General features: G+C 39.3%; 3 protein-coding genes across 6 annotated transcripts in view; 1 reads left to right on the forward strand and 2 right to left on the reverse strand.

Annotated features, from left to right (window-relative positions):
* On the forward strand, nt 1-8632 carry ccn6 (cellular communication network factor 6). 2 transcript variants are annotated; one of them, XM_088089430.1, is made up of 5 exons: nt 1-1126; nt 4914-5190; nt 6377-6613; nt 7233-7405; nt 7489-8632. In XM_088089430.1, the coding sequence occupies exons 1-5, from the start codon at nt 1079-1081 to the stop codon at nt 7768-7770; spliced, it is 1017 nt and encodes a 338-aa protein (XP_087945556.1). In that variant the 5' UTR covers nt 1-1078; the 3' UTR covers nt 7771-8632. The 2 variants fall into 2 exon arrangements, with proteins under 2 accessions (XP_087945556.1, XP_042359400.1); XM_042503466.2 differs by having other exon boundaries at nt 2-1126; nt 7212-7405.
* tube1 (tubulin, epsilon 1) overlaps nt 1-22109 on the reverse strand; it is a 28045-nt gene extending 5936 nt beyond the window's left edge. For 2 of the 3 annotated variants that reach the window (XM_088089429.1, XM_042503464.2), the window contains exons 1-12: nt 21908-22109; nt 21627-21700; nt 18779-18831; nt 18624-18681; nt 18252-18367; nt 16775-16896; nt 15384-15571; nt 15112-15284; nt 13969-14109; nt 10867-11007; nt 9739-9913; nt 8275-8448 (exon numbers count right to left, since the gene is read on the reverse strand). In XM_088089429.1, the coding sequence (XP_087945555.1) occupies nt 8290-8448; nt 9739-9913; nt 10867-11007; nt 13969-14109; nt 15112-15284; nt 15384-15571; nt 16775-16896; nt 18252-18367; nt 18624-18681; nt 18779-18831; nt 21627-21700; nt 21908-21932 (1425 nt within the window). In that variant the 5' untranslated portion in view covers nt 21933-22109 and the 3' untranslated portion in view covers nt 8275-8289. The remainder of the gene's footprint in view (nt 1-8274; nt 8449-9738; nt 9914-10866; nt 11008-13968; nt 14110-15111; nt 15285-15383; nt 15572-16774; nt 16897-18251; nt 18368-18623; nt 18682-18778; nt 18832-21626; nt 21701-21907) is intronic. The other variant, XM_042503465.2, reaches the window with a different exon arrangement.
* A 1022-nt stretch (nt 22110-23131) lies between these two features.
* The window catches only part of lama4 (laminin, alpha 4), a 41453-nt gene continuing 39124 nt past the window's right edge, over nt 23132-25460 (reverse strand). The window contains exons 38-40 of the mRNA XM_042503348.2: nt 25327-25420; nt 23816-23935; nt 23132-23725 (exon numbers count right to left, since the gene is read on the reverse strand). Of these exons, the coding sequence (XP_042359282.2) occupies nt 23580-23725; nt 23816-23935; nt 25327-25420 (360 nt within the window). The 3' untranslated portion in view covers nt 23132-23579. The remainder of the gene's footprint in view (nt 23726-23815; nt 23936-25326; nt 25421-25460) is intronic.

Genomic DNA, 25460 nt, shown 5'->3' on the forward strand with positions numbered 1-25460 from the left:
AGAAAAAAACATGATGAGGTGCCTTGTAAAGTAGCATTTTAGTGGAGAAAATGTGATGCAATGCCCTCCAGGATGTCCTTTAAACTTTAGGGGTGAAAAAGGTAACACAGTTATGAACAGGGGGTTTGTTTGTAGCTGTTGTGAAATAAATCAATACAGCCATTATAATTTAGGCAATAACCCACCATTGAGCTTAACAACAAGTAACCTCATCCTGTGTAGAATCACATCGTCTCCCTCCAACTCTCTGACAGATTCGGGTTCACAAACTGCCTGGAGTCTTTCCACGTCCGCTTGTCTTTAAAGAGCAAAACTCAACTAAATATCATGTTAACGTCTCCCACACTGCAACTCTGATAATCTATAAAAGAAATCTGAAATGCTGTTTGGTATGAACATGCTGTGATGACAACATCACAATTAATCTGAATTTTTTCTGGTCTGTGAATTCCAGAAGGGGCGCTGGTTTTTGCGTGGACGGAGGTGGAGGGCTGGCTCTGAGAGGGACCTCTTTACTCAGTGTAAATAATTATGGAATGTGGACTCAAATGCATGTCAGTCCACATTAGTGGGACCATACAGCTCAGGCAGCACATTAAACAAACAACACACTGTACAATGAATGCATTTATAAAGCAGAATTCTACTGGTGAATTCAGTTTTTGTCCACTAAAGAATAAACTCCGCAGTATTTCTTGAAATGTGCTTTAGTGAGCGCTATGTAGCAGCCTGTCACACATGGCTTACAGATTTTACTGTTAATCGCACCCAGATAATTGTGTGCGAGGTCTGCAGATTAAGAATAAACAAGTGAGCAGGACTTAAAGGCCCTGGAGTGGCCCGGCAGTTATGAAGACAAATATTTCCTCTGGATCTGTAAGGAGGGGAAAGGTGTGTTTGGAGAGGAGACAGAGGGGTGCTTTGTCCCCCTTCTCCGACAGGTCAGCTCTCCCAATCTCTCCAATCCCCATTCCTCTCTCCCTCTCCCTCTGCCAGTCTTCCTCCCTAAATCCCACCTTCCAGCTCCCTCGTCCCCCTGCGCCCTCCTGGAGCTCACACAAACCTTCTCACTTAAGAGATGCTATCGCTTCTCTGCCGTTCCCTCCTGCTCATCCTTGCTCAACAGGTAAGAAAAGCATGAACTTTTTATATTCTAAAACTGCAGACAGACAGGGTTTAGATAGGGCAACACTTGAAGGCACTCAACACCTGCCGTATCTGGAGCAACAAGAAAATACACTGCTGAGATGCTTCTGTTTTCTCTATAGCAGAGCACCAGAGTTCTTCATAAAACTCTTGGAATATATATATATATATATATATATATATATATATATATATATATATATATTCCAATATTTCTTTATTTCTACTGGTGTTATTCTAATTTATTGGGCTCAAGGTTAGTATTTCTTTTAGGGAGTAAAAACTTGCAAAAGTGGAGCAAAGTCTGAGGTCTTACAGCTCCTCTGGACTCATTTTCACACCATGAAATGAGCTCATTCAGTAAACCTGGCAGACAGGCTTCAGATTTTTGGCATAACCCTCAGTGACCCTTGGAAGCAGCGAGCAGTCAGGGGAATTGGAGCACAAGTGGCACCGCGCATAGATTGCATCATAGCAAGCAAGCGATCAAAGCCATTAGTTTTACAGGATTAAACACAAGCATATTTCTAAGCTGTTGAGTTATCACCTCTCCCAGCCAACTGCAGTTTTTACCTAATATACACTTGCATTTTAAAGGCCCTCTTACTCTACGAGCAGTTAAGCTGAAGGTTTAAAACATGGCTATGTAACTACTGCAGAAAAAATACTCCAATTGCAAACTACAAAAGAGCATTATATTATTTGTGCTAGTAGTGAAAACCGACCTCTGTCGGGGGTTGTGGGGGAAACTTTTACTGACACCTTTTTGATAAATAAGTTCTAATTTTAAAACATTTCTAGAATTTTAGGAAGATTCTATGATTTTGGGTTATTTCTGGGATTTTAAGACATTAGCAGCTTAGCTCTGTCGAGGGTTGTAGGGGATCCTCCACTGGCACTAGGTTTTGGAACATTTTGGGGATATTAGAAGGATTCTAGGATTTTAGGATGTTTCTAGGATTTTAGGACATTAGTGGTTTAGCTCTGTCAAGGGGTGCCAGGGATCCTCCACTGGCACTGTTTTTCTTTTGATAAACAAGCGCTATTTTAGGACATTTCTAGGATTTTAGTAAGTTTCTAGTATTTTAGGATTTTAATGCTGTTTATGGACTCAGCATTAAACCTTATGCATACTAAAAGTACCACAGAAAAAAAATCCCATCGTGAATCACTTGATTTTTACTGTGAATTAGAAAATGGTCGGGGGCCAGACTTGTCCTGCAGGTTGTAAGTTTTTTTATCACTGTCCTGCATTTTTGTTACTTTTAACAAATCCAATTAAATTATCAAAACCAACTATTTAATACAATGTGTTTTTTCATCTCTCTACACTTCACTACAATGTCTGTGACTCTAACTTTGAAGCCCATTGATCCTACCAAAGACATAAATCTTTAAAAACTGATCACCATTTGTTTGTAATTTTTGTTAAAACTTCCTTGAACACCTGGGCACTGTAGTTTTTAGCGCACATTACTCAAACAGCAGGAAATCGTGCATTTATTGGGGACTATTCTCAGTGGTCAATTAATCCACATTTGGTGCTCCAGTGAGCATTTGGGGCAGCAGGACGGTGTATGTGGGATTGCGTCAAAATAATTTGACTCAGAATATCAACCTAGGCTGAAAATAGCACTTCATTAAAGGGCAAAACTAAGTGTGAGAGGGCATTTTATAATCCTGTGGTGCTCCATTAAGGTTTCTGCAATTCAAAAAAACTGCCTCACACTTGGCATGCTCCGACTGACCAACTTTTTCTAACGTGGCAAAACGAGGAGGTTGAAGAAGAAGCTGTCCATTAGAACGAGGGATGGAAGATTGACGCGAGGGAGTCAGCAAATAAAAAAACAACAACAAAAAAAAACAAAAAAAAAAAAAAACAATGCCAGTTGGAATCTTCACTGCCAACAACATTAAAGTTTGGGTTGGACTAAACGTACTGATATATACTGAACTACTATTCCAAGAGCCTTACAAGTAGTGGGCCAAGCACTAAAGGTAAGGCCATAAGGGGTCATTAAAATCTAAAGCACTAATCCCCCTTGGGACCACGTATGCTCTCATTTAATGTTTGACCAATTTGTCTGTTAGAGCGTGAGATATCTAATGTGCAAGTCTGACAGTTTGTACTTGAGGAAATACGTTTTTGAGATACTTTGTCTTAGACTTAAGTCCAAGTCTGAGGACAAGTTGAAATGACCTGGAACTATAAAATCATTAGCAACACTCCACTGGAAACCATGTCCACATTTATGAAAAGAAGTTTTGAACCCAGTCTGATCTCAAACATAACTTAGTCTGCTTGAATTATTTTGTGATTTGGAGTCACATCATAGTGTATAACTATAACTATGAATATCCAAATCAAATGTCATAGTAACAACGGGCAAGTGTTGGACGATAAACATATTGACGGACGAATCATACATAATTCATAGACTGAGATAAAAGTGTTACTCAATTGTATTTAACATGTTCTGCTACATATTGAACATCAGCTCTGCAATATACTTTGGTGTATTCAAGGTATTACAGTGTAACAGGGTATTTCAGGGTAGAAATCCTGAAGGTGTGTTTTTCAATACCTTCATAAATATTTAATACTTTCTTTTAACTCAGTGCATGTAGTGCACAGCATGCACCACCAGAGCTCAGTCTCTATTGATGAAACAGGCAGCTGAGATGAAAGAGACTGCCATCTAGTGGAGAGATAAGTTACAATTTATGACTGTAAACAGTCGACGGCCAGCAACAGAAGAGAGAGAGACCGTGGGGAATAACAGCATGTTTTTTTTTTTGTTTTTTTTTAACATCTAACTTGTAGAATTAAGGATTCATTTTGTCCAAACCAGAGCTGGTAATTGCTAGAACAGTGGATTTATTAACAAAATTACTAGCAAAAGTAACCAAGACAGTTCGAGTGAATATTTATTCTGTTTCTGTTGAGGCTGAATGAAGTGTGTGATTTCAAAAGGTATACAGTTGTATTTCTTTGATTGAGAGTGAGCAGTCAGTGTGCGGTGTTCTACTTTGTTTTTCTCATTTTAATAAGAAAAATAGATGTGAAAATATAACTTTTCTTCACATTTTGTGGGTTTCTATTGTGTATTTATTATTCTAAAAAGCTAAAAGTAAGAAGGGCACTTGCTGTTGGATGGGAGGTTAAGGTTGGGTGCATTACTGTAATTTACCATATAAAAATATAAATATCTGGACGGTATGAAATATTACATACCGCCCAAGCCTACTCTGCAAGTATAAATTCAAAAAGGTGGCAGTGACTTTTTTGGGGTGTGCTGACCAACCCTGTCCTTGCAAAACATACAAAAGCTAAAAGTGATGCAAATGTTGGTTCTTTTCATCTAAAGCCTATTTTGTGTATGATAAACAGATCAAAACTGAATACAGTAGCAACTGCTGCTGCGTCAAGAATCGACCAAATGGGGCGCCCATTAGCTCAGTCGGTAGAGCTGGCATCCCATGTGCAGAGGCTGTGCTCGAGACACAGTGGCTGCGGGTTTGATTCCAGCCTTGGCCTTTCTCCCCATTTCACGCTTGATCAGTCCTATCAAGAAAGGCAAAAAAGCCAATAAAAATGATCTTAAAAAAAAAAAAAGACATCTTCATCTAATACAAGGCAGGATACTATAGATCCCATTCCAATCCACCAGAGGAGTGGTAGAAATTTGAAAGCTCCAGTAAAAACTGGTGAGCAAAATTGGATTGCAAAAGGACATTCAAAATGGATTTTTGTCCTTCTTACTCAGTGCTTTAGCAGGGCTCAGAACAATGGGCAGCTGGCTCCTCAAGATGGGCGAGCTGCGTCTGAGAGGCGGCAGTTCTGCCAGTGGCCCTGCAAGTGTCGGCAAAGACCCCATTGTGCCCCGGGAGTGAGCTCCGTCCTGGATGGGTGTGGCTGCTGCAAGAGCTGTGCCAGGCAGATCGGAGAGCCGTGCAACGAGAGGGACGTCTGCGACCCACACAAGGGCATGTACTGTGACTTTTCAGCTGACCAACCAAGATACGAGGTCGGAGTGTGTGCATGTGAGTGCCCATCATCTTTTCCATTAGTAGTCTTCGAAGGATACAAGGAACACTTTTGTCTTTGCTCCCATTTTTGAAGTTGAAGTAAAAGATGTAAGACTTTCGTTTTCCTAAAATTTGGTGACAAATTTGTTAAAATCTGTGTTAGAGCACTTGTCCTCTCTTCTTTTCTAACATCCACCTGACAGGTGTGGCAAATGACAAGATGCTGATTACGCAGTACAGTTACACTCTGTAACATCTAACATCTGCAGTTTAATTTCATACAACTTAATGCTGCAGATGTCACAAGTTTTGTTGGAACATGCCATTGGCATGCTGTTTCATGATAGTTTGGCCTCCAAATCCAGCATCTTCACCTGCAAGATCATCTGAGATCAGCTGATGCAACAGTTGGTTTACAAAACTGATTTTTTGCACAAACTGTCAGAAAGTGTTTACGCAGTATCTACGTACTATTTGCAGCCGTGCATCGTCGTAACCGACATGAGTGAGAGAAAATGCTCACATCTGATGGCATCGGGCATTTTGAAGAATTGTTCTCTTCAGAGATGAATCTCACATGATCAACACTGAAAATACGTACTTTTAGTCATGTGAAATCTATCGGTCAGAATGCCTAACGCTGGGTTCACACTGGGTTCACACTGGACACGGAAGCGCCATGGTATGATAAGTGTTGTGAAGTCGCCCGTTAGCAGTCGCCTGGCCGTTCACACGTGCAGTGCATTTTTCTGCGCTATTCCTCAAGGTCTTTTATATTGAGATAAATATATATATATATATGTGCGTTGAAGCAAACAGGAAATCTGGCGGCTCAAGCAGAAGTCTGGGACGTGCACGATCTCAACCAGCTTGGCAGGACAAAAACAGAAAAAAAGCCATTTACAGCATGTACCCATGGAGCCAATTTCATCGGGATGCTGTCTTTGAACGTGGTATTAGTTCTCCATAATGAGTATTTCACATCCTGTCGAAAATAGGAAAATACTTTTGCCAGTACTTTTGAGCTCCTTTTTGATTCCTTTTGTGCGCCTATGAAAATAACTGTGATAAATTCATTGGATCATCACACAAAGGACCAAAATTATACATGTAAAAAGTTTCTCAGTAACATCAAATCAAGAGAGAGAGAGGTGTTTTGCCTGCATCAGTGAGCCCAGATATGTTTCCCTCATCTTCTCAGACATGATGGCAGTCGGCTGTGACCTGAATGGGGCCCACTATGAGAACGGAGAAGGTTTCCAGCCCAGCCCCCTCTATAAGTGCACATGTATTGCTGGAGCCATCGGCTGCACCCCTGCTTTCATCCAGAAGCCTGCTGGCCTCTTAGGCCCCGCCCCGCTGATGGGCAACATGCCAGCCGGCCTGCGCAGCGGCCAGAGCCCAAAGAAGCACCAGCAGGATACTACCTACATGTCAGGTGTGTGTTTATAGAGTAAACCTGCGGAGCAGGGCCAGCCTGGCGGCCTGGAATGCTATTTGCTGTCCTGAGTTAGCTGGTTGGCAAGGGGAGTGGGGCTTTCATTACTCCTGCAGTGTGAGCAGAGGGGGAGTGACTCGCTGTGGTTAGACTGCCTCACAGAGGAAAACAGGAAGATAGATGATTCCAATTATAAACAGGAGGAGGCACTTTTTATTAAAAGTGCCACTTTGATGTACAAGTGTAATTTGCTTCACTTGGCCTGAAAGTGCAGAAACGTATCGATATCACAGCCTGTCAGGGAAACACTAGTATAATTTGTTAATGTGGAAAAACAGCACATTGATTAGATTTTAAAGTCAACACATCTGAGATCCACACAAGGAAACTAAAACCTTTTGAGATGTCTGAAAGACCATTTAAGTTCAGCTGAAGTTCTGCCTAACTCCTGTGAGCACACCTCAAAGGAGACATTTAGATCTTGAAAATTAATGGCCTTGTGGCAGGTGAGACCAAGTATTTGGGTTCAGTGGCACACAGACTAGTCCTTTGTGTCGGGTGTTGTTGACACAGTACCCTTTAACTGTAATACTGAAAGCTTACAGGGATCCTCCTTTAGCCTGGAAGAAGAACTGCCTGATCCAGACCACCCCATGGAGCCCCTGCTCCAAAACCTGCGGCCTGGGCATCTCCGTACGCGTCAACAACGACAACAGCAAATGTGAGATGAGAAAGGACCGACGCCTGTGTCTGCTGCGACCTTGTGAGAAGAGCGTGATGAAGACTGTTAAGGTAACAAGACGGTCAAATCCTACTGAAGTTCTGACACAGTTTTATATAAAATTGAAACTATAATCACTGTTTTTGCATCACAGGTGCCGAAGGGAAAGACTTGCCGGCCTAAATTCCAAGCAAAGAAAGCGGAGAAGCTAACACTTTCGGGCTGCACCAGCACAAAGAAGTTTAAGCCCACGTACTGCGGTATATGTACAGACAAGCGCTGCTGTGTCCCCAACAAGTCCCGCATGATCAAGGTCGACTTCACGTGCAAGGGAGGCTCCAGCACACAGTGGAAGATGCAGTGGATAACGTCGTGCGTGTGCCAGAGGAAGTGCAACGATCCAGGCGACATGTTTTCTGACCTGCGGTTACTCTAAAGGAGAAGTCCAGAGACTCAGACGAACCCTGCTGTGGCAGACTAACGACTGAAACATTCATACTTTTGGTCATTAAGTTCTCCGCAGCAGTGGTGACGTGCCTCTCAGACAGACTCAAACTGAAACTAAAAAACCTCATTTCATAAGAATGGCTGGGATCATTAAATAAATGAAGATGTGTGTTTTAGTTATGATAAAAAAACTTTTATGAACTCTGTCTTCAGAACGTGCGTGTGCAATAACAACGAGTAATATGGCCAGTACCTCATAATATTACGGTCAGGGAGCCAAAAATGGCAAATTGGGTCGCACTACGGATTGAGTCAAACTCTTCCGGCCTTTTAACATGTTGTTCCTGCTTATTTCCAGACGGAGAACATTTTAATCAGGTCAGAAATTAGACAATATTGTATAACTTATAAAGGTATATACAAACAATGTGGTTGTGTGAAGTTCTTATTGATAAATAATCTCCGCTCTACCAGAAGACAAACAAATATGTACCACAGAGTGGAACCTTCATCTGGCGATGCAGAGTCGGGGTGCATCAGGCATGAGTCTCCCCTTGGTGGCGTCTAAATGGTGGTACTCTTCAATCAGTGAGCTGAGAGAGCTGACGGCCTCTGTGAAGAAGCTCTGCTCCATCCCGTCGACATGCAGGTAGTGGTGTAAGTGAGCCTTTGAAGGAAAAACACAGTTTAGTGTCAGATTAAAGGAGGCCTACGATGCTTTTCTTTATTTGCTATCAAACATATAATGTTACAATGTCTGATGTTCATCCTAAACTTCTCCAAAGTTTCAAATAATGAAATAAACATATGTAAACCTGTGAGCAAAAACCTCAACTTCACACCGTTCTGAAGACTGTTTCCAACGTTGTTGTTTTTTTTACTTTGGCTACTTGTCATGACTGACTTGTAATGTCAGCTCTTACAGTTTTCCTTATATGGTTATCTGTTCAAGGAACATCATTGCAAGTTTTTACATCATGTAGCCTACAATGCTACATGTAGCTACATGCTAACGTCAAGGAAACATGTAAACTTGATTGACAAAGTTTTAAATATTTCCCCAAATTAAGATCATATTCCTGCTGGAACATGTCCGGGTATGTTTAGAAGATTTTATTGGTGTTTTTTTGTTTCGTTTTGTTTTTTAAGCATAAAAAGTGCAGCTATTCTCCGTAACACTCATCTCCTGGCTGCAGAGCTCCAGGACACAGAAGACTCGGAAATGCTGACCATTCAGATCAGACTGGGCTTTTTTCAGAAGTGGGGCTTAAAGAGACAGACTCTAAATCAGAGCGTCTGATAGACAGTGGGTGACAGTATGAGGAAAAATTAGTGATTTTGACCATTAAAGCAGGTAAACATGTTCTCGTAGAAAGCCAAGATTTGTAGTAGTGTCAAGTATGAACCTGAATGATAAGCATAACAGGTGCCCTTGAGCCCAATTACACAAAGGCATTTCAATCTGACTGTGATTCTTCTCATTCTTCATGAAGTCTATAATATGTTGAAAAAACAAATGACCGGATTTTCACATTTGTTTGTGACGGCCCACCACGATTAAAACATATTTCTTTGAAGCCCCATTGGAATATATCTACCATTCGGTTATTGAGTGCATCACATTCTCAGAGCATAGAGCTTATTCTGGGCACAGGCGGAGCAGCAGAACATCAGGCAAAGTTCAAGCGAAACTTGTTTTTTCTGCTGGGTGTAAACATTTAATTCTGTAGCGGCTGTTCCTCTAATTTCTCTATCTGATTTGCTCTGATGGGAAGACTATATCAATGATCCAACCTGTGACTCAAACTGCTGCCTGCTAAAGGAAAGAGTTCTACCTATGCTGTGTTCACAGACCAGAAGGGACAGTATAACTTCAGTAATACCTAATAAACTGTAAAATATAGCACAAAAATTTTAAATAGTAATCATCACATTTGAAATGATATAACAACGGCACCTTCTTCCTGTAGAGCTTGGTAAAGTGATCTCTCAGCTCCATGAACGTGGGCTTCACACACGTGTTGTTGGCCAGGGCTAACAGGGAGTGGGAGTGACCCACAGGAGGCACTGAACACAGGCCCGTCTTCCAGCCTTCCTGGTTCCACGAGACAAATGGCAGCGAAGGCTTCAGTCTGAAGGGAGAAAAATTACTTATCAAAAGCAAGAAAGTGTTGCAGGGAACTGAAAGGATTACTGAGACAATGGGGAACATAAGAGGACATTTTACATTTCATTGATGGAAGAATCTTAATAACATTAGAAACAATTAAATGGAACTTTATCTATTATCATCTGTTATCTTGTGACAGGGTGAAACATATGGGCTCCAACTAAAAGAAAATGTCATATTTGATTAATTACCACTTAAAAATTGTCTGGCTGATAAAATGTCAGAACATTGTGGACAATGTCTGTCAGTTTTCTAGATTCCAAGGTGAGACTGACTTGTTTTGTTAAAACAGCTGTCCAAAACTTACTTGATTAAATAAAAATATTTAATTCCCAATAATAAAAAATAGAAAATAGCAGCTGGAACCAACCATGTTTGGCATTTTTGCTAAATGAAAATGGCAAACAATTGAATTGTTGATGTTAAAATGTTCATCAGCACATTAAGAACTGACAGGAAAAAGCATCCAATTAAGTTTTTCTTTGTTTTATGAAAATACAGACTGAAATTAACAGGAAAATATGCTGCAATATATGCCCAGTGATTATGTGTGGCCTTAAGATCCTTTGAGTGGGCCACATTTCTGCTCTTTCCGTCCTCCTCCCTATCCCTTTCCACCTCTTTTACACCATGGTCACGCAAAAATATGCACTCTCACAGCAGCTTCTGTTTCAGTTTCTCCTGACAACACGCCACATGAAAACAAGGTCTGCAGGGAGAGCGCTGAAGGGAGAGCAGAGGAGAGGTGCGTGATGAATGGACCAGTCATGAATTATTGCTGTTGGGGCTGAATGGAGGTACTATTTAGGCAAGTGAGTGTGAAGGTCATCTTTAGGCCTATCAGGGTGGGTGTACCGATTCGCTGCCTGTTTTGGTAAAGAAGGAGGAGACGGAGAGGGAGGACGGTAATCTGACCTCTCGATGTTCCTGCGGAGGTCAGACACCTGCACGTTGCCCCTGACCATGAGGGCGCAGGCCAGGTAGAGGCTGTGCTTCGGGTTGGCTCGGATTAGCTGGTGGTCTTTACAGAAGGCGTCACTGAACATCTGATCCAGTCTAGAAAAGTAAAAAAAACATGACAATCACCTCCGCATGTAATATTTAACTTTGCATCCTAACAGTAACAGTCTGTGTTGTTTGCTCATCCAGCACATATTGAGCTAATGTAGTATCATTGCATTGAATTTCTATAGTCTATATTTTCAATTCATTTTCTAGTGAGAGAAAATACAAGAGAAGTCAACTACAGGTGCACCAAACATTCTTAACCCTTTAAAACCTGAGAAAAATTGGCTTGATTTCTTTCAAAAACAAAGAAACAAAACAAAGAAGGCAGCGAGCAATTTAACGAGAAATTAGTAAAAGTTATGATAAAGTTACTTGACAATAAGCAAAAAAGAAAAGTAAACCTGCTATTAGATGTATTTCTGGTTTCATTGGTTGTGTTTTGTTATGGTTCCAAATAGTAGTGTCGAATGCTGTTGCAGACCAAATTGCCCCTCTGGGACAATAAAGACTTCTTCTAAGTCACCTATTAGCACAGGTAACAGCCCCTAAACACCATACAAGGACAGGTTTTGTATGTGCTGTGTGCAAATACTCAGAAAAAAGAAAAGGAAAAAAACAAAAGGTTGTTGAAGAAGGAGAAAATTTGCAATAGTAAGACTATTAAGACTGCAATAGTAGGCCTACTGTTAAATAACTTTAAACAAAGTAAATGTGATTAACTAAATCAGAATAATTAAAATATCAAATTTAAAACAAAATAAAAATATGAGAACCTGGAACAAAGTTTGTTTGTAAATTGTTTCTTGCATGAGGCCCGATGTCTCTGTTTAATGGCTATAGTGAGTGAAATGGCTGTGCAGTTTTTTCAGGTACAGTCGAGTTGGACTTGAGGCCAAAGGGGGCAATGTTAGAGAAACTTTTGTACCTTATTTATCCAGGCAAGATCTGCTGAGCAGGCAAGATATTTTTAAGCAACACCCCGCTCTGCATTCATACAGTCACATTTATTCACCTCAACCACAACCACTACTCGTTTTGACCGATGAGCAGCTCCTCTGGAGCGCATGAGGTCTGCATGGCTCACACAAGGCCACTTTCATGGCAGCTGTTATTGAGAGGAGGAGGGGGGGCAGCTGGGTAAGTGGGTGGATCAAATGGTGTTTTTCCTGTCACAAACCTGCAGCACTAAACTTGTAATTGCCACCATCTGACTTGATAAAATGAAAGCCCGCTTTGTGGTGTTTGAAAATCTTATACATCTAGTTTAAATAATAGTGCTAAAAAGAACAAAAATATAATGTTAAAATAAATTAAGAAAAAAATGGAAAAAAATACAAAAAACATTCTTGTTTTGGGGGCTCTTCAACAGGTCCACAGACGATTTTTATCACCTCTTAAGGGTAAAATGTGGTGTGTTTCTGTTAAATGATATATTTACATTTGAAAACATAATGTTTCGTTGGAACATTCGTCAAATATGTATGATTTATCATGTTACCATTACACAAAGTTCAGCTGTTTAACCGTTCTAAAACAAAAGAGGAACAAAATAGTTAAAGTTTTTGTTTTACAAATGTTGAGTTTTGTTTTTTGCAATGCACAAGTTTGATAATTTTACTGCTTTAACACATTTGTTATAATGTTATATACAGTAAACTGATATCCAGAAAAAAAATATTAACATTGTGACACTAGTTTTGACCTTCTTGCCTTGCGCTATCATGATTTGTAAAAACTTGACTTTGATATTTTTCATCCTGAACCCAATTTTCCCATGTTTTTGTCTGAGTGACAGTAGTTTCAGCACGTATACAGCCAACATATTTTCACACAAAGAGGGTGAATCAAGGGACAAACCTTGCGCAGACCACAGACCTATTTATTGGTGCAGACTTTGCAAGAATTGCACAATAAACAGATCTAAAAAAAAAGATTAAAATATCTGCTTTGTAACAACATTGGTTTTTAAACCACTGCTAAAGAATTAAAAAATAGCACTTCATTTGTTATTCAAGGTGCAATTCCATCTTTGACCACAATGTGTTGCAATGGCAGAGTGGCGCTGTCTGTGTTTTCACTCACTGACACAAAGAGCAGAAGAAGCAAGTCAAAGTTATGTATGAAGTATTTTTGTACAAAATGGGCACGAGCAGTGGGTGATTGAGACTAAGGGCTTTGTCAGTCTCTGCTTATGGCAATTCTCAATACCCACATGCAGTTTGACTGGGCAACCCATCAAGGAGAAAAATGGATGCAGAAAGATGGAGTTTTGCTCATTCTGTCGTAGGATGGATTCTGGGGTAATTATAGGGCTTTTTCTGGTTAGATACAAGGGATCTTTCTCTTGTCTATCTCTGTAGGGATCCTTTCCATGATGTTGTTAGATATGATAATAGCAATCTGAGCCTGTCAGTGGCAAAAACAAGCACTTTTAGTGGGTAACAGTTAAAAGTGCATTATTGCCCCCAGTGATTACATTATAGCCTGTTTTGCAGCTGCCAGCTGCAGCCCTGTCACTCTGTGCTGGGAGTGTAGTGGTAAGTTACCAATCAGAGGGTCAGTGGTTCAATCCCAGGCCTTTAGACATGTTGAAATGTCAAAGTGTCCTTGTGTAAAATGCCCCAAAATGAGTGACTTTTCATCTGATAAGCAGGTGGCACTTTGTATGGTAACCGCAGCTGCCAGACTGTGTGGGTGAATGTGTGGTTGATGCCTGTCTTATAAAGCACTGTCAGTTGTCCCTTAAACTAGAGAAGTGCATTATAAATACAGTCCATATACTGGCCCAATTTTAAAATTTGTTGTTTCCCTTGTCAGACACAAAAAATGGAAAAATAGAGTCCAGGTTCAAAAATAGCAAAGTTTCCTTTGAAATTCTAAAAACTTAATTTATTATTCTCATTCATCACTACGGTCAACATTAGGGCACGTGCAGAGGGGATGACATAGTTCAAAGCAACCATTAGGTTTAAAAAAAAAAAAAAATGAAATGAGAGCCAGGGAACAGACCTTCTGGTGGGGACACTGACATCTGCGAGTGTGTAGAGAGGGGTGAGGCTGGGCACCAGGTAGTGTAAACGAGGGAAGGGGACCAGGTTCATGGCAATCTCATTCAGATCCATGTTGAGAGATCCCTCAAAACGAGCCGAGCTGAAGCAAAGAACACATAAGGTGACACATACGCCGCATTTAAAGGGATTAAAAAACAGATTAAGAAGTGATTGGTTGTCACAGACACACCGTCATGTGAGCCTGCAAGGTGCTGACACCCTGTAGAAATGAAATTAACTGCATCACAATTGAGACTGTGAGAGCACTGATTTTGTGATCACGCTGTGGCACTGTTATAGTTTTCCACTAATCTGTAACTCACTGTCATCTAGCATTTGAAGAATATTTCTCCAAACTCTTTGTTTTTCTGCCATTTTAGCCTTTGCTTAAGAAACTCTTAACCCCCCAAAAAGTCTTCCTCTCTACTCTTAAGTTTTTCCCCTTAGGAGCTCTCTAAAGGGCTAGGACGCTTTGTGAATAACTTCTGTCTTCACCAGGACCTAGTCTTAACTTTAAGCGTAGATTCTTAGAAAACATCATAAAAACATCATAAAAACATCATAATTCTGATTTTCTTAGAATTTCACTTGAAACAACTCTTTGTAGTAGGAAACTTTGTGAATATGGTCCCTGATGTTAGCCCAGGTTTACTGACTCTGAACTGCTTGAAAACAGGAGCAGGTACTCTAAAATTCAATGATGCAGTCTGTTTGAGGTTGTGTTTTTAGCTCATTGAACTGTGTTAATAAAGATTTTTTTGCCTTCACTAGACAAATGTGAATTGGAAGGTTAACCACTTAGAAGCACAGAGAGTTATCTAGCTTTTGTTGATAAAAGCAGAACAGAGCAGGAACTTGTCTTCAACATTTGGTGAATAAAATCAGGAGCACTCACTGGTATAATGAAGTACTATTATAAATATTATGATATTTTGGTCACCCTCGCACCACTAACAGATTAAAATTCAAGTTCACACATAAAAACAACAACAGTACCAAAACCACGGGAGCTTGTCTAGTGTTAAAATAAACTCTGTGAGACAGGCCTCTTTCCCTGTGCAGACAGGGCTCGACTGTACGAGAGCAAACAGAAACACTATACCTGGTCATATTGAGCAACAGGTTAGCCACAATATTATTCATGGCATCAAAGGGTTTCTCTGCCCCGCTGAGGCCACCCTGCCCGGAGATGATGCTGCTGTCTCTCTTGATCACCGAACCCGGCTTTCCACCGTGAGACATCTGTTTGATCTTGGTGACAATGTCGACCAGCGACTGCAGGAGGAGCAGTGAGGAAAGCAAGAGTTCATGATTTCAGTTTCTACATACTGCAGGGAGAGAGGGGGAATATGAAACATTTACAGTGGCACAAACCTGGTTGTCAACAGGCAGGACACAGTCGGCGTGCTCTGTGAGCTCCCTCATGGCCAGGACGCTGTTGTAGGGAGAGGTGATGACATCATCCTCCGCAGACGGATAGATGGAGGTGACGATTCGACACACATCGGGGAACTCCTCCTCCAGCAGGCTCAGCACTCTGGTCCCCAGGCCAGAGCCCGTACCTCAAATTCACAATCAGTGCATTAACTTTCTGCTGTTACAAGAGTTCTTCAGTTTAAAAGATTTTAGAAACCTCATTTTCCCACCAAAATTTCCCCCAGAGAAACATTTCTTGAATATTAGGGGTTGACAGATATCGGCCTGGCCAATTATTGGGAACAATATTTGGCATTTTGACAATTATCTGTATCGTTTTATTTTAATGATCACCGATAAAATTAATTAATTACAAAGTTGAAAGAAAGTGTCAGCATGGGAGGAGCTTTTACTTTGTAAAACCTCAGGGAGCTATCTTTATTTATTCATTTTTGATTTGAATTTTCACTTGACTTTGACTAAAAAAAGATGTTGATGATAAAAAAAAGTTGCTGTGAACTTGCTGTTTAAAGTTTCAGTTTTGATTAAACATTTACTAAAGGCATTTGAACAAAGTTTTGTGTTGGAGTTTGTTATGTTCCAAACTATATATTGACAAAAAATAAAATATTGACAAAAAGGTTTTCATTTTTATTGTAAAAGCATATCAGTTCCAAATATCGGTTATCGGTCTTAATAATGAATAATAATTGTATCAACTCTATTGGGTTTGTATAAGTGTTTGTAAAACTGAGGCATATTTGTGCTATATAGAAAAAGTGTCACTCCAAATGCTTTGACATACTCGCACACAAAACATATGATTGTTGGAGTTGAGATTTAAGCAGCCACACACTCTAATCTGTGCATTAGCCCTTTATTACAGCAAACCTTCTTTAACCCTCTATGGTACCGTGTTGCCTCATGATTTACCCAGTTTTGGCTTTTAACACTAACACAATACATCAGGAGCCAGGGCCCTAATGAAACCAATAGCCCAGTTTATATTGTGTTGTTGAGTCCCTTTTCCGGGGCCCTCCACCTTTGGTTCAACTCCCACTCTCCGCAGAAATGGTCTGAAAACATCTTTTTCTCTCATTTTACAATCTGGAAAGAAATTTGATTCACAATTTAAGAATAGAAACCTACCCTGACATTTAAAAAAAATCCTTAAATTATATTAACTTGATTAGATCAAGGTGTGTATGGTGAATACTGGGTAAGAAAATGGGAATATTTACGCTGAAAATGACATTTTTATAACTTTGAAAAAAGGGTTGGGATTTGATAAGTATGCACTTCCTCATACTCCTTTTTGGACATGAAATACTAAAGTTTGTGTGTCTCACCGCCTCCCATAGAGTGAATGAGAAAGAAGCACTGCAGACAGTCGCAGTGCTCTGCTGCCTTCCTCAGCTTCTCCACGATCTGCTCCCTGTAGGCAGAGCCGTACGTCATGTATCCAACGGCCCTGGAGAGGAACAAGCACACTAATGAAGGGAATGAATGTCTTGGGTTTTTGGGAGCCAAAATGGGTTGCAGGTTTGTTTCTGTTAACTTCACATATAATGATGAATATTGTGCATAAGTGAATTTTGGTTCTAGAATGATCAATTCATTATTTTGAATTTGGGTTTGTTTTTCAGCTTCGTTGGAAGTTGAAAATAAGACGGGTTGCTAAGAGCATTTAAACAAGAGGTTGATAGCTGTTTTCAGTTTATTCATGACAAAGCAGAGCAAATGAATCGCATACAGGTGAGTCATGATATTATAGGTATGTATTATAATCATTAAAACATCTGCCTTTTAAAAGCTGTAGGTGATATGAGGGGGATGCTATCTTCATAGTTAATACATGAATTAATAAAAAAGCCCCTTACTGTTCTTACCATGCCATACTACCAAACATGGACTTTAGCCCGCTGTGTGTAAGCATTTATGATGTCAAGATGGTGACTCGTGATATAAAATCTTGCTGAGTTGCTGAGTTGTTTGTGCAACATGTTCATGTGAATTTTCCCAGTGGGAGTATTCTGAGTACTCTGACATCACATGAATGCAGCATTAAAAATGGTGCTTGCAGTGTTTCAGGGCCTCACTGAAGACTTGTTTCGGCCCTGTAAAAGTTCTCGAAAATGCTCCTATGGGGGTCACTACTGTGATGGAGACATGCACCAACAGGCGAGACCCCATATAAAAAAAAAACCAAAAAAAAAACAGAGTTCCTGCGGTGGAAAAGGGCCTTTTATTCTGTAATCATTACATTGTGCAATCAATATTCACTCCATCATAATAAGATAAAGCAGACGCGTGATCTATTTCCACTTTAATATGCTGCAAAATCCACTCCCAGTGTTTGAGGCATTGCGTCTTAATAAAAGCTGTCAGGCTAAAACCTTTAGAGGGAATATTCATCAGCCCTGTCAAGAAGCACTACTGACCTTTCCCCAAATGATACCATGTAGGCTTTGAGAAAGGGCAATGTGTCAAAAAACAACACCCACTTGGTGATACTGCTTAGCCACCAGTCATCTTCTCTTTCTCTGCTCTGTTGTGTTGTTAGGAATTTGAAACTAGGAGTCTGTATGAGACAGCAGGCTTTATTTCCTCCAGCCAAAGAAAGATTATTTTAAACTTTCACAGCATTATTCTGACTGTTTTATTCCACTGACTCAATCTCTGAACACCACAGTTACAACTCCGTGTGATGCAACAGCACATGGAAATTATCATCAACGAGGTGTATTTAAGAGCTATGGCTGGCAACAGTTGCTAGCGGCTGTGTGATTTTGCGAGCAGACGTGCTGTGGCTCGTCTGTATCTTACCAGTTGTTGCCTGAACCTGACACGTCTGTGAGGAGCTGCGCGCTGTCAAACACTTCTCTCAGCGGGCCCTGCAGGATCTCATTGACCACACCCTCCTCCATGTCCACCAGGACCGCCTGTGGATTCAAATATGTGAGCACATGAGGTCAGCACATTGATTTCATCGCTATTATACCCTGCAGACACGCCTGTGAGCCCCTGCCATCATTCCATGACTCCTTGTAACCTTAACCTTTGGAAGCCAAATCTGTCTTTCTACGAATCTAACCCTCACCTTGACCCTGACTCTAAAATAAGCTGCTACCCCAGTGAGGAGCAGATGATTAAAAAAATGTGCTGTCAAGCTGTTTTCTAATAATGAGCAGAACTTACTCTGGCCTTCAGATGTTGGATTCTCCCACCAACAACGCAGGCTCCGCCATCACTTTTTCTGGAAAAACAAACCAAATATAACGGAACAATGTTAGGAATACTATAGGCACAAATCCGTACCAACGCAGCAGCTGGATGACAGCAGGTGAGATTACCTTGAGTCTACGTTTCGGAAAAAGCTACTGAGAGCCTCATCATACAATCCTTTCTGTAAAGGAGAAAACACAGGGTATATTAGGGATGACCTTGAGCTTGGCTGGGCTTCACTTGAAGGATAATAATTTAGGTTTATTACAATACAGGTTTTCTTTTTATAGTTATGAACATCATTCCTATCTGCAAGACTTAGTCAAAGCAAGTTCTTTACAATTATTTTGGTGAGTACAAAGTTATCAGAATAGAAACAAAGACCACAAAAACTGCAAAAATAAAAACCAAGTTGCAATAAAATGTACTTTCCCCTTAAATTATGCATGATAAGAGTTAAACAGATTGGGTCAACCATGACTGAACTGAAGCAATTTCTGACTTGTTAGCGGGTTAATCAACTGAAGAGCAATTTCTTTTTTAAATGACCCTCAATTTTGTAAATTACAATTCCGTTTAGTATATCTGGAACAAACTACCAGAAAATATCAGGTCTGCTGAGAGTCTGAGTTCTTTTAAGTCAAGGTTAAAGACTCACCTGTTCACTGCTGCCTTTGACTAAAAGGCTTTTTACTTTTTAAATTTTATATTTTACTTCGAAACTCTGCACTGCAAACTCTTATTTCAATATATGTGTTTTTATATTTTTGGGTTTTATCTGTTGTTTTCCCACTTGCTTTTTTTTTTAATCACCTTTTACATGCTTCTTTTCTAATGTTTTAAATGTGTTTCCTTTCCCCCTGTTGTTGTATTTCAATGTTCTGTGTGAAGCACCTTGAATTGCCTTGTTGCTGAAACATGCTATACAAATAAACTTGCCTTAGTTCAGTAACTGAAGAAGTGTTGTGTTTTTTCTGTATAATATAATAAGTAGTTATGTATGAGAGAGTATGTTTATTCATATGCATGTGTGTGTTTGGTATGCATGATGTCTATACGTCTGTGTGTATCTCAGTATTTATTCATACTTATACATATTTATTCGTATATACAAGTTACCTTTTTGCTCATACTGCATTCTTTGATGCACAATGCTTAAGTTACAATAGGAGGTAAATTTAATCAATTTCTTTGTTAATTGTTTTTTTCTTCTCTATTCAATTGTTGGACTTTCAACTGTTCTTTCCTCGTGTGTGTGTGTACGTATTTTTCTGACCTTGTGTAAGAATAATTAATAAAGAAGAAAAACTTCAAAAAAGCTATGAATTTATTAAATATGTGTGCCATGGCATAAGTGAGTCTACTCGGACAGCAACTAACAGTTATTCTCATTATTGATAAATCTGTAGATTGTTGTTAAAATTAACTGATTTTTTGATGAAACGCTCATCACATCACAGTTTCCCACATCACAGGACTTCCCAAACTTTCACTTTCTCACAGTCCAAACACAAATGTAATAAATTGACCATAATATAAAACAGAAAAAAAGAGTGAATTTTCACATTTGAAAAGCTGGAGTTCGCAAATGTAAACCAAAACAATTAATCAGTTATCAGAATTTATGTCAATTAAATATCTGACTCGTTTCAGCCCTTCTTTCACACAAGGTGAGAAACTCAGTAAATAATGTTTCAAACATTTTCCTAATGGTAGTGGTATGGACTGGAATACATGTATGTATGTCATATATTTAAAAAATATTAATTTGAAAAGTTGATTGAAACTAACACTTTAAAAAAAACAAAAAAAAAACATCTCGCTGGAGTCAGAAAGATAAAGTCAAAGCTAGACCTTGAAAGGCTCACCCACGCCTTTATTTCCACTAGATTAGGTTACTGAGACAGTTTGTTTGTAGGTCTGTCAAATCTAGCTGTTCAGCAACTACAGCATATTCAGCATGCTCTTGCAAATGTCCTGACAAAAACCAGGAAATATGACCACATTACTCCAGGTCTAAAATCTTTACACATTTGCTACCTGTCACTCAGAGAATTAATTTCAAAATCTTGCTGCTTGTCCATAAATCACTCTGTGGCGCCAAAATATATCTCTGACATGCTTGGGCTCTCAGAACATCTGGGGCCGGCCTACTGACCATCCTAAGACTTAGAACTAAACACGGTGAAGCAGCATTTGTTATTATGCAGCACAAATCTAGAATAACCTCCCACATGATCGATAAGTCACGACTCTGACCACTTTTAAGTCAAAGCTAAAAACGTTCCTTTTATCCACTGCCTTCCCCACCCAGTAACTGACTACAAACTTTTTTTAAAATTTAATTTTCAATCACTTTAAATAATCTTTTTGTCTTTTCACCTCCTGTCTGCACTTTTGCCATTTTTATTTTTTAAAACCATTTAGTAATTCATTTACCTCCTCTATCTTATCTCTTCACTCTTTTATTGTAAATCTATATCTTTTATTATGTTTTTATATTTTATTGCTGTGTAAAGCACTTTGAATTGCCCTGTTGTATGAAACGTGCTACACAAATAAAGCTGCCTTGCCATCTTTAATTTCTCTATTGTACTAATACTGTAGAATGAATATATATAGTATACATTTTATTTCTAATCATAGCAGGGAAGGGATGTATGAATATGAGTCATAACAGCTGAGGGAGAACTGGTGAGAATGTGGATCTTATAGCCAAAACCAAATTACTGGATTATAGCCTTTTCTCATTGTCAACAGCAAGTCCAGAACAGCACAGGTATCAGCAGCTACACTAATTAGTGATTGCTCTAACCCATCATTACTGTTATTGATTACACCTGTGGTTTTTTCCATGACATGTCATGATGTCTGTAAAAATCCAGTATCATCAAATTCAACTTAAGCTTAAACATAATGTTACTAAGCGTCTTATTCGACTGAGTGCCTCCTCTGTTGTGTGTGTGTAGCACTTACTTTATTAACGTGGGCATGTTCTCGCAAAGCAAGGTCCCAAAACCTGCAGCCAACCTGGTTCCCGCACTGACCGACTGAGAAACACGGATTCAAAGTTTAACATCAGTTAGCATAGGTTAGAGGAATGTATCCATGTGTTAAATAAGCCGTAAACCAACTAAACAAGCCTAAAGCGCAGATACCTGCAGCACAGCAAGAGACAGCTAAGTGAAGCTAGCTTGTTTCTGGATGCTAACGTTAACTACGTTTGTTTAATGAGCTGCACTCCAGTTTTAACTCACCTTGGACGACAACAGACTGTGTCATGACGGCCAAAACACGCTGGCCCCTTTGTATCGCTGAGCTAAGTCATACTTAATGTTAATATTTGTCCATAACTTGCCATTAAAACGATTTGACTTTTGAACGCCTCGCGCCTCCACAGTGTTTGGACGAGTGCTGATGACGTATTACCATGGAAACGACGTGATTTGCTACGTAGGACGTAAGCTGTCGCACCAGGACCTACTTTTTTGGATTGATACTTATCATAGTTCTAAGTGTCCACTTTTTTTTTACTTAAACTTATTTTGCAAGACGGCAAAAAAGAAAAGTAAAATACAAAGTGATAAAGCGTAATAAACAACCACAGAAACATGCAACGCAAGGTGTTATTAACAAAGCTCGACACAAACTGAAAATAGTGCAATAATAATAACAATAATAACAAAATTAATAATAGTAATGGATACATTGAAATTAAATTACAGCTTTTTTTAATTGTGTGAGGTAGATGGTGTTCTCTCTGACTGTTTCCCTTTTGAAGGGATTCAGGTGCTAGTTATGTCATGTATTTAACTCCTCAAATGCACATAAGATTTGTAATTGGTTTACTTGTTAAAAGAAGTCCCCTGAAAGACACATTTTGTAAAATATGCCAATTTAAATGTATATGAGAAGAGACGCCACTTAACTTTGGCTGTACAATGATAAATAGCCCACTTATGGCATAGCAAACAAGGAAAACTATTAATTTCATTAGTATTGATTGAAGAGATGCTTTGTATACAGTCAAAATATCAGATTTCACATGACTCAGCTTCTCAGTTGTTTTTCCTCATGATTTGCTATTTGGTTGGAAAATTCACTAAATAAGCAGTAGAGGGCAGTATTTGCATATTTACTGCAACTGGTATTTGATAGCAAGACACAAAAATAGAGAAAAAAATAATAGAATATATGTAGCTTTTACAATAGGAAAGTGTGAAGAAGTAATTTCCGTGTAAAGTGCTATAAACTGGCAGAGCCCATCCTGTTCTAATTATATAGCACTCTATGTTAGTCATGGATGATAGCTGATGTTTGATGCTTTAGATGTTAGTAGACTTTAGACTTAAGTCTTTCTTTCTAATGTAGCAGCTCTGTTTAGGTGTCACTGTCTCTGTGTCACTGTAACAAAAATCCAAACAACATTCCAAATCGACATCAAAATCACAGATAAACAAGAGAAAAAAGCCAAACTCACATGATTGTAAAATATGTTTTATTTATCAGAAATTAAACCGTACAAAAAGGAAAGTTTTTGAACATGAGCTCGTACAAATTGTGCCATTGTAATTATAAGAGGGGCTGGTGAAATACAAAACACATTAACATTAAGTGTCTCATTCACATTATGCACTGTAAAAAAAAAAATTAATCTGAACTGTAAATGTAGTCATTTTCTCTTGTAAATTTTTAAGTTTCTTTTTCGGTGATTTCTACAATTTGGGAAATTTGGTCGTAATCTTGGCATGAGACGTTTTCGGTCAAAACAATAAACAAGAAATGACGCATTACAGTAAAACAAAGAAATGAGGACGAACATCTGACAGAGTGAATGAACGGTGACAATACTTCTCCTTGTGGTTATGTCGAACAGAGAGAGAGATTTTAATTTGGTCAGTGCTGAATTGGGGATAGTGATGGTTAGTGTTATGCTGCCGGACACGTTCCGACGCTGACCGCTCCGCTGACCAGGACGGCTTTGCTGAAGCTCACTTTGCTGTTACTGATGGTCAGGTTCCTCATACAGCCCACGTAGGGCTCCCTGGTGGCGATACTCTCTGGGAGGAAGAGATCTGAGAAGGAAGAGGAGTGCATCACATGATTAAAAACGTGCTATATTAGAATGAGAGAAAAAAAAATCAGAATTGTGTTTCCCGGCTCACCTGGAGCACCACCGATGAACACCGGCTTCTTGGTACCTGTGGGGCTCGGGTTCAGAGGTCCCACCACATGGTTTACCTCAGAGTCCACATCCAGCTGAACAACATTGGCATCCCGGATTACTGAAATAAAGCAAGATAGAATGCCTTAGTTTAGCCAAAAACTCTACTTTATACCATAATACTCCAAATATAAGTCTGGTACCAATAAGACGCAGGGTCCCTTTTATTAACCCATTGTGGTTACACATTTTGACAAATACAGGCCTGTCTCAATTAAGGCTCCCTTACTATGCAGTTCATTCTTTAAGTTCTTTGGATGTACAAAACCGGGTTTTTAGCTAACTGCTGGAGATAATGCCAGTTAACTGCTTAGATAACACATACAAATATACATACAATTTAAATTCATTAAATAAAGTATAAATGTTAAAACTTTTGTCAGTATGGACATGCTACATACACTGCTAGTGTGGTTAAATTCTCTACAATCCAATCATTCAGTTGATTTTACTGAAACTATGAGCACCAAAGAAAAAGTAATACTGGCAGAGTGAACGAAAGAGGCAAAAAGGGGTTTAAAGAAACTATTTGATTGTATTTCTATCTTTTCTTAGCAACAGTTTTATGTGAAAGGAATTAAAAGCCCATCCCATATAGACACCTGTCCCAAATATAAGCCTGTTGAGTTCAGGAGTTTAAGAAAATAATGGTCCGGGCTAGTAACTGAACTAATACTATAAAAGCCCTGTGGCTTACTGTTGTGATTCTTAATCAGGGAGCTTTAATATCATAATTATGACACATTTAGTGTGATTATTGTGTATATGAAGGTCTATTTAACTAGTATTGAGTTTTTTAGGTGCTAAAATATGTTTTGCTGCAGCTCCGTCCACAGCAGGACGTCATTTAGTTTCTGTGCTGGTGTTGTGGGACTGTACTTTCTTTACCAGAGGAGGGGGGTGGCTGCAGGATGACCTTTTTTTTATTTAAAATAAGTATAAATTACTACTTTCATACCATAATTAAAAAAACAAGCCTCTGTTCAGTGCTCACAGTTTTTAAATGCCTTTCCCATTTTGCAGCACCCCTTCCCCCCTCATAAATAACAAACAGTCCCTATCTCTAACCACAGATGGAGGCTGGCTCGGTAATGAGGAGCATGGTCCAGCTAAAGTTCGACTGAGGTGTTAACATGGCAGGATAGCTTGATTTCCAACTGCATTTTTTGGGTGTGTTAGTCCAATTTTGAGAAATTCAATTTCGTCCGATCTCAATCAAACTTACATCTTTACATGTGTTTTAAAAGTACAGTTTTAGTTGCACTAACACAAGAATTCAACCTTTTCTAACATCATGTAAATGTTTTGAATGTGATCTGTTCAGATTCAGATATTCAGACCATATTTAAAAACTTTTCTTAACAAAGACATCAGTAAACCAATCAGTGTTCCTCTGATCCCTTTTTGTTTTTCTTTAATGTATTTAAGGGGTGTTATTCAGGAAATCCTCACCAGTGATTTTGTGCCAGTTGCCGGCACACAGACCCTGTCTCGGTGACACCTTTGTGAAGAACTCATGAGTCCCATCGTTCACAACAACCACCACCTGGAAACACACACCAACACTGTATCCATACTTTTGAACA

Source organism: Plectropomus leopardus, chromosome 16, assembly GCF_026936395.1.
Source record: "Plectropomus leopardus strain MGB_pleo_1.0 chromosome 16, ASM2693639v1, whole genome shotgun sequence".
Lineage (NCBI taxonomy): Eukaryota > Metazoa > Chordata > Actinopteri > Perciformes > Serranidae > Plectropomus > Plectropomus leopardus.

Bases quoted from the DNA above. Each gene is read 5' to 3' on its own strand.
- ccn6 (XM_042503466.2), top strand. From the start codon at position 1,079: ATGCTATCGCTTCTCTGCCGTTCCCTCCTGCTCATCCTTGCTCAACAG. The intron at 1,127-4,913 runs GTAAGAAAAGCA...CTTCTTACTCAG, and splicing joins TGCTCATCCTTGCTCAACAG to TGCTTTAGCAGGGCTCAGAA. The intron at 6,614-7,211 runs GTGTGTGTTTAT...TAATACTGAAAG, and splicing joins GGATACTACCTACATGTCAG to CTTACAGGGATCCTCCTTTA.